This window comes from Echinops telfairi, unplaced genomic scaffold (assembly GCF_000313985.2).
Source record: "Echinops telfairi isolate 266 unplaced genomic scaffold, ASM31398v2 ScPeMD7_3533;HRSCAF=4204_1, whole genome shotgun sequence".
Taxonomy (NCBI): Eukaryota; Metazoa; Chordata; class Mammalia; order Afrosoricida; family Tenrecidae; genus Echinops; species Echinops telfairi.
This window is the reverse complement of record NW_022107432.1, coordinates 19236319-19252640: the sequence shown is the minus strand read 5'-3', so window position 1 is coordinate 19252640 and position 16322 is coordinate 19236319. Positions and strand designations below refer to the sequence as shown.

Genomic DNA, 16322 nt, shown 5'->3' with positions numbered 1-16322 from the left:
TTAATGGCCTCTTGGGGGTACGGCAGGGGAGACTGGGGAAAACTGGAGGAGCTAATAACAAGGAGTGTAAGAGAAAGAAGATGCTCTCATATTGATCATCCAACTCTTCATGACATGGCGGAACTATGGAATTGTACGGTATGTGGCTTATGTCCCAATAAAACTATTTCTTAAAGATATGTGTATGATTTGTTATTATTCATTTCTTATATGGTTTTCAAAATAAAATGTAAAAGCAATAATGTCTTCAAATCTGGGGGGTACAGAGACTAGGAAAACCAATGCTCCTATGGCTCCAGATTTCTCAGGTATGTCTGGCACATGTATTGTGCCTCTTCGAAGGACCATCTGGGCCCACCGCTGACACGTGGAGGTATTTCACCTGAGAAAGGATGCAGCGACTGAAGAAAAACAGGTTGAGCAGCTCCCTGGAAGACATAGCTCTCTGTTTGAAAGTAAGTTTATCGTTTGCTTCCTGATCTGTTGGATCTTTTGAATTTACATGCCACATGTATGAGAGAGAAAAGTTCCCTTTTACAGAAATTTAAGATTTTAAGAAAGGCGAGGGGATATTTCACTAATGATCTACAGGATAACTCAACATGATCCCAGCAGCCAAGAACAAGTTGATTGAAGATAAAAAACAATTCCTATAAGTTAGGAGACTGAGGTATCTGGTCGCAATTCCCAATTCCTAATGTAAATTTCAGAATCAACTCTACATAAATGATATATATATATATATACATATAGTAAATTACCTATTATGGGTAAAGTCCTAGAAGTGAAGTAAGATGGCAATATTATTACTGTAATTATTATTAGGAAAAAAATCAAGATAAATATCAGGAAAAAAATTAGACCCTTCAAATAGACCAATGAGAACGAGGAGGGGGCATGGGGAGGAGGGGGCTCATCACATGGGAAGCAGATAGTTTCTGCCCATAAAGACGGTCTCTTTATGTAAAGTACCAATGGAGGCAAAGACAGAGACTGATCGAAACCATAATCCTTTCCCACTTAGAATCTGATTATAGACTATGTCTATACAAGGGGGATTCCAGAAATCCATGGAAGCATTATATTATCTTTTACTCCTGTTTTCCTACAGACTTTTGGGAAGCCTCCCTCAGAGATCTCATGGGTGTAGTTATGCTCCCTTCTCTCCTGAGCCACCGGGAGTCGACTGTTCTCACTTCCCCGTGGCCTCACCCTCTTACCTGAATCTCTGGTCTTCACCCAGAGTCTGAATGACTGTAGCTCCACCAAAAGAATGCCCCATTATCGCTATTTTATTCCTATCGATGGAGCCCTGAATGAGAAAGCACAATATGCATTCATACATATATCACAGGGTGCTAGAAGAACAGAGTAAATGCTTTTGCAATTCATGCACTTGTTATTTACTTCATGGGCACGCATGGAAAATACATGTCTATGTGTGTGTGTGTGTGTGTGTATGTGTGCGTGTGTGCATGTATGTGTGTGTGTGTGTGTGTTGAGAGCTTATAAAAATGCAGAAGTGAATGGAATCATTCCTCTAGCCACCCACACTTGAAAGGTCAACATCAATGCTGACTTTGGCACCTGGCACTCTGGGTTTGGGGGTATGCTCCGTCTCTGAGTAGTTAGTGGGCACCTGCTCTGGGCCAGGCCACTGTCCTGGCGTTTTCAATGAGTTCACAGTCTACTGCGGAAGAAAGAGATCCGAAAGCCACACAGGGTGACAAGGAACAAAGACGATACATATCTCGTGTAGTCCAGGGTGAGCCTGTGGGTGTTGTTCGGCACGATGCCTGAGGTGAATCTGGGATGTTAAGCAGGACTTAAAAACATGGGGAAGGCATATAGGGTGACAATTCATGGAGAGAGGAGAGAGTGCTCAGCAGAACAGGCCATCACCTTACACCCTGACCAAAGTACTTCTAGTTCCGTCTCCTTCCGGCTCTCCTCCCAGGCTCCCCTCCACCCCCCCAACACATTTCAGATGATCTCCTAATGATAATCTAGCGATTCTGTTTGATGTTCTCCCACATTTTCTCCCAACCTTTTCACAGATTTGTCACGATCAAGCTGAAAAACATTCAGACCCCTTAGTGGGGATTAGTCGTATTATGGCTGCATGGTGTTGAATGAAATATTAATTAATATGATCATGTAAGATGTATTAAGTTGAATCTATTGAAAGAGTCACTTTGGTGGGCTAAAACCAATGAACTATTGTCCACGTCACACGTATGACAAGGTCCCCGTGATCGTAAGATGTTTTTATCTGTGCACCTTGGTATTTGCAGCCCTTCATCATGCTGTCCCTTGTATTACAGACGAAGAACAGACGCTAAGGAACTAGAGCGAAAAGGGAAACAGGCTTTACAAGGCTCACCTTCAGTTGTTTGAAATCAAACTCTGAATCGATGGCGTTCTCCACTGGTTTTCCATTCTCAAGGTCAAGAATCAAATCGAGAGCTTGAGAGCATTCCTTCGCTCTCTGCCGCACCTGAACACGATTAGGAGGAGGAGGAAGTGACCCAGTTGAGAAGGGGCTGCTCTTACGTTAAAGTCCGTGTGGAGACTGCATGCGGGGAAATCAGTAGGCTGATGATGACCTCCACCTTGAAGAGGGACTTGGGTCCTCCGTGCGAATCCTGACAGACCTCAGATAACTCACCTAACCTCTCTGAGCTTCCATGAGCGTTTGCTAATGCTGCCCTCAATGAAACGTCACCCACGGCCATCAGGGCAATTTCAACCCAGGACTGAGTAGACGTGCCCCTGTGGGTTTCTGGAGGCTGTACAGCTTGATAAGAGTAGAAAGCCTCTTCTTGCTCCCGAGGAGGGGCCGGTGGTTTCCAGCTGCTGACCTTGCAGTTAGCAGCCCAATGTGTAACTCCAGGGTCTAGACCCCCAGGGTTTCCCAAAGAACTGTGGGTAGGATTCAATCTGACAACATACATGAAGTACCCACTACAGGGCTGAACACCAAAGGGGCAATCAGTGAACTTCCTTTCACTTAATCGTCCCCAATAATCCCCAGGACAGACACTTCCTAGTTATTATTTTATAACAGTAAACGGAGGAGGCACAACAAGACTGATGAACTTGTTCAAAGATCACTGTTAAATGATGGCCTGGAGTTCAGCCTGAGACACCTGAAGACTGAAGTCTGTCCCAGGCAACCTCTCTGAAAGGAAGGCTTTTTAAACATTGCTTTGGTGAACAGTCTAAAAAAAAGGATTTTCTTTGTGGGTCACCAGACTGCCTCTCCTCCCATGGAGTGTACCTGGTTGTTCCGTATAGCTGCGTCATCCTCGCTGCTGTTGATGGTTCTAATATAGAGCCAAGACTTGTCCCCTTCGGCTGCAGCAGACTCGTCCTTGAAATAGTATGTTGCTGATGCAGATTCATCTCTATAATCCAAACAGAATCGATGACTAGGGACTCTCTCTGTCCCTTCCCCATCTCCCTGTTCCTCATCTGCATCCTTGACTCCACTGCCCTCTGATCTTTCTGACTTCCCTTTCTTCTTCTCTTCGTGTGTGTGTGTGTGTGTGTGTGTGTGTGTGTGTGTGTGTGTATTCCAAGATATGCCTAAAGGAGACCTAGAGAGAAAAACAAACAAGCAAGCAAGCAAACAAACAAAAAACCCCAAACCTTAATGTGATGGGTAATCCAGTCAATATGTACTGTTATGGAAGGTGCTACCAGTCATGTTGGAAGGTCACCTTGAAATCTCAATGCCTCCACTTGTTAGCAGCGACACCCTGAGCCCATCATTGACCTCCTTTCTACTCCAATCCCACCTCTTCCAAACAGAGATGATCTTCATTAACATTACTGTGTTTACAAAGCTAAGGGGCAATGTTATGGGAAGATACTCAGCACAGTACCTGGCCCACAAATCTGCGTGTCAGAAAGATAGCTGTTTTGGCTTTTTATAAATTCTATCTATTTCCCCTTGTTCTCCCGTCTGCCTAGTCAACAAGGCTGTCACTGTTTTCATACAGCTTTCTGAAATGTAGGCATGTGGACACACACAGCCCCTTTATTTGTCTCAAGACCCCAGCTCCATTCCAGGGGACATACCTGTGTTCCACAACAGCAACTACGAGTCCGTGAGATGCCAGGTCAATGGCGACAGCGGAATAAATTGTCCTTCGAAGCAAAGAGAGGGCAGCATTCAACCACCAGCCAGACGGAATGAGAAAACGTGACCACAAGGCTAGATGCATAACACAGCTAGGACCTTGGAGACGATCCCACCCTGTAATAACGCCTTAGAGGGGTGAGGTGTTCGAAAAGGAGGGGGGCTACTTTGACCCCGAGAGGAGATTCGCAATGTGGGAGGCATTTTCCTTATCGGGACTGGGGAGAGAAAACTACTAACAAGTCGTGGCTAGAGGAAGGCTTTGAAGCAGCCTGCAATCAATGGGACAAGTCTCAACTGTGAAAAACGCTGGTTCAAAATGTCAATCATATTGAAGTTGTACCTTTGACAGCTCTGAGTTTTAACCTTAGCTCTGCCACTTACCAGCTAGGACTATAGATAATCGTCACCTCATGCTGTCAAGTAAATGCTGGACTTCTAACCTCACGGTCAAAGAGTTCAAACATACCAGTCCCTCCTCAAGACAAAGATGAGACTCTGCTCCCATAAAGATTGAGTCTTGGAAACCCTAAATAGGCTCACTATGAGTTGGAATCTACTAGATGACTGTGGTGGGTAGGAGTTAATTATACTATTTTCTGAGTTTTGTCTGCAGCTTTAAAATGGGGCTAATAAAGGCATTGGGTTAGGGTAGTGGCAAGGTTGTGATAAGCTCATGTCTGTAGGGGGTCCTGCAGTCTGGTGGTGAGGAGATTGGGACCTACAGTGTCAACACCTAGTTTCAATCCTAGACCCATCTCTTACTCACAGGGCCACTTGTCAGTTTGTTCCCAGCTCTGGTTATCTGCCTGCTAACGAGTCCTACCATAATAGGCTGGTCCTTCACAGGATTATTGTCAAAGATCAAGTGACTTAATCTCTATGTCTGAAACACATGAGCTGTCATGGAAGTGATTGGGCCGGATGAGAAATCAGAGCCGAGTTCGATGAAACGACTTCTATAAACTGATTCACTCTGCTGTAGCTCAAATGCACCTGCAGATAATGCAAACCGTGAAGGGGTGGCTGCGTTCCCATAAAACCTCATTTATAGAAACGGGCAGCAGGCTAGATTTGGCCCTTGGGCTATAACTTGGCAATCACTAGTCAAGTATAAATCAAATAACGAGCTGGGCTACTACAGTTAGAGGCCTGAATATAATTCCTTATGACAGGTGATACGCAGCTTCTTCGCACCTAAAACCACCATGTATTTTCTAGAAGTCTTCGGATCCTCGCAGGGGGAGGCAAGGGAAGCAAGGGGAGAGAGTGGAGGAGATGTGGTGGTCAAGGCAACGTACCTCTCAGACAAGCTGCTGGCCGCAGAAAACCCATTTGACTTAAGACCCAATTCAGCTCTTGCTCCTCAAAACTGACTACCACACAAGCTGAAGCCAAGCTTCCTGCGGGCGGCTCCCAGCTAATGCCTACGGGTGGTGCTAAGGCATGTCCATTTCTGTAAGATGCAGGATTCATGTGAGGAGTGTCTTGGGCTCAATATTTCCTCCATTCGTCTGGCCCAAACGTTCATAAAACTGGGTTACAGTCTAAGGCCCTTCTTCGTCAGTCTCCTCCCTCCCCCACGTCCCTCCCAGGTATACAACCTATATCATGGTCCAAGCTATGGTGCTGTAGCGATGATGGGCTGGGCTGGAATCCGCATCGCTGGCAGTACAAAACCACCCACAGCTTCTCGAGAGAAAGACCGGGCTTCCCGACAAATGTGCTACTTTTCATGAACCCTAGGACACTGTCAGTAGTTGACTGCTCATGAGCCACAAAACTGTAATCTCACATAATCTTTCCCTAGAAATGTTCCGGCAGTCTCTACTAAATGAAGACACTCCTCTATCCACGGCAGTATCCTCCTTGATTAAAGCTTCATCTCCTTCTATATGTGTTCTCTACAGAAAACGCAGGTAGTCATAGTACCTACGTTGTTGGTTTAGTGGGAGGATGAAATGATTTCTTATACCCAAGCCTTAGTAGAGTGACTAGCCCAGAGTAAGTGTCTCATCACTGGCAGTTATTTTCTCTGGTATCGTTGGTGTAGTGGTTACACGTTGGGCTACAATCCACATGGTCAGCTGTTCAAAACCACCAGCAGCTCCGTGGGAGAAAGACTGGGCTTGCTACTCTCATAAATGGTTATAGTCTCAGACACCCACAGGAGGTCTTGGCTAAGAGTCAGCAATGACTCGATGGTAGTGTGTTTTTGAGTGCGATCATGGTCTACAGTCTCTCCCTGCCTTCCCTGGCTCCCTTCCCTTTGTGCTTCACGGGCATTCTGCTCAATAGTTATCTTGCAGAGTTCGTCCAGCCTTGGTGTCTGCTCCTTGAAAGAAGAGAACAAGCATGAAGGATGATTCTGGGAATGTGAATACTATCACATCAAAAATATCCACTACCGGAGAGCCTATTTTGAAATTATCCAGACCCTAATATGGAGGGAGGTGATCCTCTGTCGGGAAGCTAATCATCGGGAGCTGAAGGACGAGAGCCAACCACATGTACCTTGACTGGATCAGTGGACCACAGCCAATTCTTTGGGATCCCCAACTCCTCTGTGGTGTGTGTGTGTGTGTGTGTGTGTGTGTGTGTGTGTATTCGGTCATGGATCCCAAAGAATAACAATCGTTCAGCTTCTCATATAATTACCTGAAGGTGGCGAGACCAGAAGAGAAAACAACAAGGGGGTACTTTTCACCAGTCCTCAGAGGGGCATTCAACTTTGCTGGAATTGTCACGGAACCTACAGCATGAGAGATGACCGTGAGTCTTTCCCCTGCCTTGAACATTGCTAGTCATTTTAACATACATCTGTAGCGCACCAATGCCTGACTCATGGAATGCATGTGTTTTTCTAGATTAATAATGAATTTTAATTAAATTTTTTATTTTAAATATATATATGTTTTAAATTAATCGTTTAACTGAAGGGCTCTTAAAAATCTTATAACAATCCATCATTCAATCATATTAAGCACCCTTGTACCTATGTTGCCATGAGCCCTTGGTATCAGCTCCTTGAATTTTTTTTTTTTAAGTCAGCTACTGGGTACCCCTCAACCCAAGATTTGAATCGTATGTTCTTCCCTAAGACCATCCTCCCTTTGAGCCATTGAGCCCATCCCAATGCACAGTCCCCTACAGGCCAGATTCGAGGCTCCGCACAGTTTTCTAGGCTGCAATCTTTCCACCAGCAGACTGACACATTGTTCGCCCGCAGAGGGGCAGCAGGGCCAAACCACTGCCCGTTCAGTTAGTGACCCAGCACGTAACCACTACACTCCCAGGGCTCCTGCCTGAGACCATGCGATCATTATCTGGTCAGTTAGTTCTCAATGTATACCGGCGGCTTGCTCCTCCCTAGAAGGCTGCTCCTGATGGCCGTTCCCAAAACTTGACAACCCTGTAGAGTGAATGTTCCAAAGCTGAACTTACCCTGTTGCCTTTGTTTTCTATGCTGCTACAGCAGGACTATCGCGTGTAAAATTCATTTTCTCACCGTTTAGGAGGCAACAAGTATATATCCACGGCACTCGCTCTAAGGAAAGGAGCTTATTGGGTAAGCACTGGACGGTTAACCTCAAGGCCATCAGTTCAAATCCACTAGCCATGGGGAAAGCTGAGGTTGTCTGTTCGAGTAAAGATTGACAGCCTGGAGCCCCTTCTACAGGGTTGCTTTGAGGCAAGATTGACTTCATGGGAGTGGGTTTGGTTTGGGGGACGGACTGTAGGGAGAAGCCTTCTTATCTATTTTAGTTTCCAGTAGCCTACAACCCCTGGAGTCCCCAGGCTTATAGACTCTTCAGCTTCCACTGTCTTCAGCTAGTCTATACCTTCACCACCTACATGCACTTGCCAAGGCGTTGAGGTTGCTGCTGGACAACGCTGAATGGATTCCAACTCATAACAACCCTCCATAGGGTTTCCTCAGCTGCCATTTTTACAGGAGCAAATTCCCATGCCCTTCTCCCTTGGAGCCGCTCGGTGGGTTTGAACTGAAGAAAGGCCTTTTAGTTAGCAGCAGGGTACTCGGTCACTGCCCCATCAAGATGCACCTCCTATCCTGCAGCAGGGATTAGGTGTAGGGCATAAACCACACCCATGAGACCTAATCCACAGAACCAAAAAAAACCCCTTTCCAAGTAGAATGAGGTCCACATGTGTAAGGGTAGGATTCCAGCACATATTTTAGGGGACATAATTCAAGTCATACCACCAGGAAGTTCAGGAATATTCCACTGAGAAACAGAACCTGGGGACTGGAGACGTTGCTCAGTCAGCCTGGTCACAGCCCAGTCAAAGGTAGAATGAGCAGGGACCTCCTGACTCATCTTTTGCTGCGTACTGGCAATTGGCCTCAGACAAGTGACGGGGACTCTGCATTCCAGATTCCTCTCTTACACAGTGGGAGAAAACAGCATCTCTCTCACAGAAGTGTTGCGAGACTAATATTTAATTATAGTATAGTATAATAATATTTAATTCCCTTATAAGGAAAGCCTCCAGTCACACAGGAAACCATGTTAAAAGGACGGGAGGGATGGTCTTCCCTTGTCTTGGTACCGCTGTCATTGCTCTCAGCGAACCCTTCCTCAGAAATAGAGAAGTCTTCATAAAGGCGGTGGAGATGGCTAGGAACAGTGATTCCAGCTGTGTGGTTGCTGCTCTTGAGGCGGACGGGACTCACAGTGGCCCCGCGTGACCGAGCAGAACAGCAACAAAGGGTTTTCTGGATGCAGATGGGGAGGTCTTTCCCTCGTGGATGGGTTCAAACGGCCAACCCTTTGGTTAACAGCCAAGTGCCTACTCACTGTGCCACTACAGCTTCTCTTAGAAGATAGAGAAGATACCTCAAAGCAAGCAGTTATAACCTTATCATTTTTATTATAAAATGTTAAATTAAGTGCTAAATTAAACCTTATCATTTTTATTATAAAATGTTAAATTAAAAAAAAACACAGGGATGTTTAAAATGAATCTAAAATATTGCAGATAGTTTTGAGGATGTTATTAACATGGGTTAAACAGTGGCATCTGGTCAAACCCGTCAGGAAGGAGAAGTCTGTGATGGGGTGAAGTAGGTAAGTGTAGTGAAGGATACACACAAGATTATCGGGGTGGTAGTGCGATCTTAGTGAGGGAGACTGGTCCTGCAGGAGGTGGGGACTGGCATGAGAGTCTAGTCTCTCTCATTTATGACATTGATTAAGGTGACCAGATGTCCCGCTTTTGGCGTGACAGTCCCGATTTTTAACAATTTTCCCCACGTCCCTCAATGTTTGAAAAAAGTCCCGATTTTTGGAAAGAATGCACGACAAGATAGGTTATACGGTTTTCGGCTGCCATGTGGCTATTTCGCCAGGCTATGAGTTTTATCCACGGTGTCCCGCTTTTGTCTCACTTTACCAATGTTAAAATCTGGTCACCTTAACATTGATGGAACATTTCTTTTAGATCTTGAGCATCATAGTTTTGTTTTTTGCTTTCTCTCTCTCCCTTCTGCCTTCATTCCCTCCCTCCTGCCCTTCCTTGTTCCCTCCTTCCCTCCCTCTGCTATTCTCTCTTTTCCACCTCCCTTCTCTTCCTCGCCTTCTTTTCCTGGCTTTAGAACAGTGGTTCGCAACCTTCCTAATGCTCCTCCCCTTTAATACAGTTCCACATGTGGTGGTGACCCCCCAACCATAAAATTATTTTCATCATCATCACTGTCATTTTGCTACTGTTATGAATTGGGCAACCCCTGTGAAAGGGTCAACCCCCAAAGTTGTCATGACCCCCAGGTTGAGAGCCGCTGCTCTAGAAGGATCCTAGCATACCAGCCCATGTGCTCCTCTCCTGGCATTGGAGGAAGGGCATGGAAGAGCAGTCCTGGCGGATGTTAGCGCCAGTCTGCTCCTCTCACGCTCTCACACATCAGATTCAGAAAGAATCCTTGCTGTTCATACAGTGGCCTGGGCTTTTCAGAAGCATTTTCTTTGCCATCTTAGGGGAAGTTTAGGTAGGGAGAGATTGACCTGGTCTTTAACTGCCTGCAGGGCTTGCTTGCTGTTTCCCAGGTGTGTTGTGCTTGTTTAACTTCCAGAGAGTACAAAGTAAGAGCAACAGAAACCTTACCAAAGATTATGTCCAAAACCTTGGCCATCAAATCGTGTGTTCCCAGAAATTTACTAATCCCCTTAAAGTATTCTTTGTTCGGGATCCAAAGAGCATCCCCACGGTCCTCGTCTTGGGATGGATAGTACAGACGCAAGAAGCTGCCCTGTTGAGACAGAAAACGTAGAAGCACCTGCAACGTTGCTCCTCAAACAGATCCCAACAGGTCTTTTGCACATGTAGCTCGCGAGGGCCCTAAACATTTGAAGCCGCTGTGACGGTGACTGAAAACCGCTAGGACCTGAAGAAGGGATACAGAGCAATCTACTTATGAAGAGAAAAGAAATGATAAGCAGCGTGGCTTTCGCCACCAAGGAGAAGGCACACAGACAGGCTGCGGATGAGTCCAGCAGCGGACAGCAAAGAACTAGGGAACGGCTGAGCTCGCCGAAGCCTTCTGACGCTGCCGCACACATGGCCAAGTTCTCAGTGTCCATTGCCAACAGCCCCTAGTGGGGCATCACACGAGGCAGCAGGCAAAGCACGTACAGAGAAGTTGTTGTAGTCATCGAGCGTTACCTTGTTAGTGTGGTCGAACATCAAGTCTGCACAACCCACAGGATAATCTCCTTTTCCCCTGGGAATTTTATTGTGGTTTAAAGAGGCCATCAAACCTTGCAGGTTATCCAGTTGCGTTAAAACAAAAGAACAAAAGACATCAAAACAACAGGTCAATATCGGCTCATTTGTCATCAACTCCAGCCCTGACTCGATTATGCAAAAGAATTCCAAGGGCAGCAAGGTAACAGGCCTGCTTTCTGGTCCCCCTGTTTCCAGCACATACAATGATTGAGGCCCTGGTGTGTGCAAGGCAATGGGGTGGGGTGGGTGGGTAAGGAGGCAGTAAAGGTTGGAGGCAGATATATCCTTTCTGGCAAGGCACGGAGGACATCGACCCCAAAATACAGAAAACCTTATTCGATGCTGATCCAGGTCATGTGGGCAATGCCTTGCCCTATCTGCTTCCATAAACATAACCACTACCCCACAGTTTAGATTTGTGCTTCTAACTTTTCATTGGTCAGATGTGCTTCACATAGGAGCACCAAGGCCCAAGGCCCAACGGGAAATGAAAGGACTCTTCCCCACCCTTCTTCCCTTGCCCCTACACAGTGAAGCCTGAAACTCCTTAAGCCCAATCATACCCATCTCAAGCCAGAATCTGGGAGTCATCCTATTCTCCCACCACATTCTTATTAACCCGAATATCCAACCAAGCCTCAATTTCTTGGATTTGTCTTTGTCTTAGAATTACTTGTTCTAATATATCCTGACCCTCTGGCTCAATTTCTTCTGACTCAACATGCTCACGGTCTTTGGGCCCATCCCTGCTCACCGTCTTATGCACCTTTGATCTACCCATCGCCATATGCATCCTCACACAGCTCCCGTAGTGAGGGCAAGCTCACAAGGCAATTAGCCAATGATTTTTGAGTTATCCTAGAAGCAGGAATGTATCGACATCTTTGGTTGAAGGCAGTCTGCTGTGGGATTCCTATCTGCCAGGCCCTTCTAAGCAAATATATTGGTGACAGAGAGTGGATGCCGTCAGTGGTTGCTGATGCTCTGGCGAGCCCAGGTGTGTCAGAGTAGAATGGTTCCAAAGAATTTTTGTGGCGGTGACCTGTCAGAAGCTGATCACCAGACTTTTTTGCCAAGGTGCCTCCTGGCGGGTTCCCAATGACCCACCTTTCGCTTAATGGTCTAGCTTTCAACGGCGACACCTTCTAGTGTGCTGGGATTGAAGGGCGTGGAGATGCATAGATGTACAAGGTGAATCTCAAGTCCACGGGCAGGCCCTGGGTCTATTGGAGAGAGGTTGCTCACTCTCCCTACCCAAATAATGCACGGTGAACCTTTACGATGCATTTCAGCAGAGAGAGACTGGAGCGGAATATTTTCCCTGGGATTGGATTCTGAACTCTGACCTGTCTAGACAGCTACCCAGGGATTTTTTTAAACAGCTTTACCTGTGAGGCTATCATTTAAGAGTGTACTTAGAACTGTCAGAGGGCCCCCCTATCCTGTGAAAGACCGTCTCCTGTGCCATGCTTCATGGTGTGCCAGGGAGACATCAGACGGAGGATGGCAGGGCTTGTATCTACCTTCCCTTCCAGTTAGGAGCAGCCCATGAGCCAATGTGCCCTGCTCTGCAGACAGCCCTGGCATGGTTAATGAAGGGGTTGCTAGAAGACCTCTACAAGACCGCTGGTGGTATAGTGGTTATGAGTTAAGCTGCCATCCTCGAGGTCAGCAGTTCAAAACCACCAGCTGCTAGGAGGGAGAAAAATAGGGCTTGTTACTCCCATAACAAGTTAGTCTAGGAAACCCACAGGAGCAGTTCTACCTTTTCCTATAGGGCAGGAGGGTCAAACTCAATTAAGATGCAGGCCACCTGGTGCCACAGGCAAGATTCACGCAGGCCACATCACGTCTACAAATTTTGTTAAATTTATATTTTGAAGTGAAGATTCAGGAATATGGATAGGATAATTAAAACACTGTATATATAATTGCTTTTATTTAAACATTTATTTTATTTAAGGTATTTCTAAAACTAAAACTATTCTTTTTTGCCCGAAACTTGCCAGCGCTTTCCTCCTACTAGTTTTCCATTATCTGGATTCAAAGACTGAGAACAGACAATCTTCATTAAGGCAGATAGGTGTTTGTTAGTTGATCTTGATCTGTATGCCATTTTTATTTAATTTAATGGACAAAAAGAGTTGCTCACACAATGGCTGCCCTCTAAAAATGTTAAGTAGCGCCACCGCTAGGTATGATTCATAACAGCACAACTCAGAGGGCTCTTTGTAACATTTTCGCTATTGGGATCTGTTGACATTACGTGACAGTGAGAGTGGCAGACATATCACTTCCAAACATCCCTGGAACTGAGTCAGCACATTTATACACGTCCACAGTCCCACAGGAAAGGCACTGGGTATACTGGGCCACATGTATACTTGTCTTCAGTAGTTAAAAGGTTAATAAGGGAATTGTGTGTACGGTATTTTTTTCTATTTTCATTTTATTTCAGAGCATCACGAGTCACAAAAAATTACCCGAGGGGCCGCATGTGGCCCACGGGCCACCAGTTTGACACCCCTGCTATAGGGTCACTAAGAAATGGCATTGCCTTGATGGCAGTAAGCTGGTTTTTGGTACACATCCCCAGAGAAGGGAACTCGGAGGCTCTGAGTTCCCAGCTTGAACAAGGTTCCTTGTGTGTGAGCTCAGTTGCATCTGGGCCCTGACAACCTTTCCCCACAATCCAGAAAGGCCCTGGTTCCCCCACATCTGCTCAATCTAAGGGGGGCCCTCCACAAATAAAATTAAGGCTCTAGGTTTGTCCATTTCCAATAGGTCTCAGGAAGCTTTAAGTTCACTTAAATGTGAACATGGGTTTTCTGAATTCCCTAGTTGGCCAGAGCCAAGGCATCTGCAGAAAGCGCTCAGCCACATGCAGTTGGCTCAGCTGTGGTCTCGAATCTCTGTACCTATCAGGAGTCATCCTAAAAGAGGATGCTTGTTCAGCGCAATGGCCACACTCCAGATGACAGAGATCTGGGGTCATGGTAGTTACATAATATTTTGTCAATTTGAGGATTAAGAGGGAAGGGGTGGAGTCTAGCCTGTCTATCATTGTATAGCCAATGGGGCCTTTGTGGGGCATGGCCTTCCCCTGGGGATTCTGGGAATTCCTGTATTTTCCTCCTTGGAGGCCAGAGACACTCTCTCTTGGCTCACTCCCTGAAAGACATCCCTGTGGAGAAGACACATGGAGAAAGGCTGATGAAGCCAGATCTCTGGACCTGGAGAAGCCATGTGGAGACCCCTGCCAGCGCTGAGATGCTTACACTGCCACTGGATTCACAAGACTTCCCCCACTGGCCTGTGATTTTCCTGCATTTGGCATCATTGCATGTGTTTCCTGAATCAGAAGAAGAGTTTATAGATTGGTATATATGGGCTAATATCAGACTTATGGACTTGATCTGGACTGGGCTGGAATGTTTTCTCCACATTCAACTGCTTTTATATATAAATCTCTTTCTTATCCACAGTATGAGTCTCCCTAGATTTGTTTCTCTCGTCTACCCAAACTAACATATCTGCTTTCTTTCACTTGTTTATCTAGCTTTTTAGTCTCAACTGGGTGAAGGTTTGCAGAGCCGAGCAGTATTCCCTGTAACAATTCTCACACAGTTAGTTTCAGCTCATGGAATAGAATCCCACCATGAAACACCACTTATCCCACTTTTCTGTGGATCTTGTCTGCATTTGCCTTCTTTTCCTGGACCTGCTGAACTTTGTCCTTCGCTAAATGCTGCCCTTCTGATCCCAGTGTTTGATTCGGCTAAGCTGCTCATATAGATCTACTGCTTAGTAAAATATTGAGCCACGAGGTAAATTCATTTCCAGACCTGCATGGTGACTAGTGGCCACAGTCTCAAGAATTCCGTTAGTTTCTATCCAACCGGCAAGCCAGGTCTTTTTCATGATTTTGAATGTCGTTCTACATTCTTCTACTCTACTCAAAACCACATCAAACCAAAGTCACTTGCATTGAGTCGATGCTGGCTCATAGCGAGCCTGCAGGACAGGGCAGAATTACCCTTGTGAGTTTCCGAGGCTGTACCCGTTGACAGGAGTAGAAATCCCAGTCTTTCTCTGGAGGAGTGACTGGTGGTTTCAAACTGGTGGTCTGTGGATCACAGCCCAATACATAACCACTGCACCACCAGGGCTCCCTAACTCTATCCAGGATCTTCTAATGTGTTCCTTCCTTGCTTTGTTTTACCCTAATGGTATATGATTCTTCCTAACTGTATGCAAGCCAAGAAAAGTACCTTTTCTTGGATGGTTTTATGTCCTCCATTAGCAAATAAGATCTGTTGCGCATATTTAACGGGTGCTGTCGAGTAAGCATTAGACTACCAACCACAAGGTTGGTAGTTCAAACCCACCAGCTGCTCTGCAAGAGAAAGATGAAGCTTTCTAATCCCATAAAGATTTACAGCCTTGCTAGGCTTTTTTTAACCCATATGTATAAGCCTTTTACCAACAGAGTCCTATTTTCTATCTACCCATTTGTGGTAGCTATATAATCTGGTGTCAATTTGAGGATTAAAAGTGAAGAGGTGGAGTTTATCCTTTCAATCAGGTGATTTCTTTCTCTAGTCTACCCGCACTAACACACCATTTAATAAAAATATAATAAACAATGATGCATTATTTTAATCTTTTACTTAATAAACCTTGCCCACTAATTTTGAAAAAAAATAATTATGCATTCATTTGATTAAAAAAAAACTTACAGTGTATGAGGAGGGGGCATTGGCTCACTGTTGGAAATACATACCCGAAAAAAGCCATGTCCCTGTCCTCAGATTTCTACAGTCCCATACCAATTTCCCAAATAATTCTAAACATGAGGGGACATACAACTCTGTACCAAGAAAAAGTGAAACGTGTCATTTTATCCTAGGGGGTCATTTGCCAATTGTGTAAAAAGGCTCTGGACAAAATGAACTTAACCTCAACTAGTCTGTAAAGCTCCTGCAGCTGGACTGCAAGCTTTCTGCCTGAGTCACTGGTGCCCCGAGCTTCTTGGTAAATGCTACTAATGGGATAGACCTAGGAGAGATTATACCAATTAGGCAAATGAAGGTATAAGATACAGCCCTTCTCCTGCAAATGCATTCATTTCCTCAACTAGGGCAGAACTTATTCATGAACCACAGGGTTATGAAAGGTCTTCTGTAAATGTCACACTCAGGAGTCACCTGCCAAGCCTGAACATCTGGATCCAGGTGCACAGGTCTGTAGGCAGCGATTATGTGATGCCATTCAGAGGCCACCCCCGCTGCTCCAATTAGGAGACTAGATAGGGCCTACAGCACCTTCTGAGAATAGCAACAATAGAGGCCCTTCTGTCCAGAGATCACTACCCAGCTCTGGCCAACCTTCCTAGGCTTGCCTAAGCCTTCCTCTATCGCTTCTTCCCTCCCAC

At 45.7% G+C, this 16322-nt stretch overlaps 1 protein-coding gene across 2 annotated transcripts in view; it reads right to left on the bottom strand.

Moving 5' to 3' along the window:
• PLA2G7 (phospholipase A2 group VII) overlaps positions 1 to 16322 on the bottom strand; it is a 37314-nt gene that overhangs the window by 5041 nt on the left and 15951 nt on the right. The window contains exons 3-9 of one of the 2 annotated variants that reach the window (XM_045294887.1): positions 10826 to 10935; positions 10268 to 10412; positions 6803 to 6896; positions 4084 to 4152; positions 3281 to 3407; positions 2384 to 2497; positions 1221 to 1312 (exon numbers count right to left, since the gene is read on the bottom strand). In XM_045294887.1, the coding sequence (XP_045150822.1) occupies positions 1221 to 1312; positions 2384 to 2497; positions 3281 to 3407; positions 4084 to 4152; positions 6803 to 6896; positions 10268 to 10412; positions 10826 to 10935 (751 nt within the window). The remainder of the gene's footprint in view (positions 1 to 1220; positions 1313 to 2383; positions 2498 to 3280; positions 3408 to 4083; positions 4153 to 6802; positions 6897 to 10267; positions 10413 to 10825; positions 10936 to 16322) is intronic. The other variant, XM_045294888.1, reaches the window with a different exon arrangement.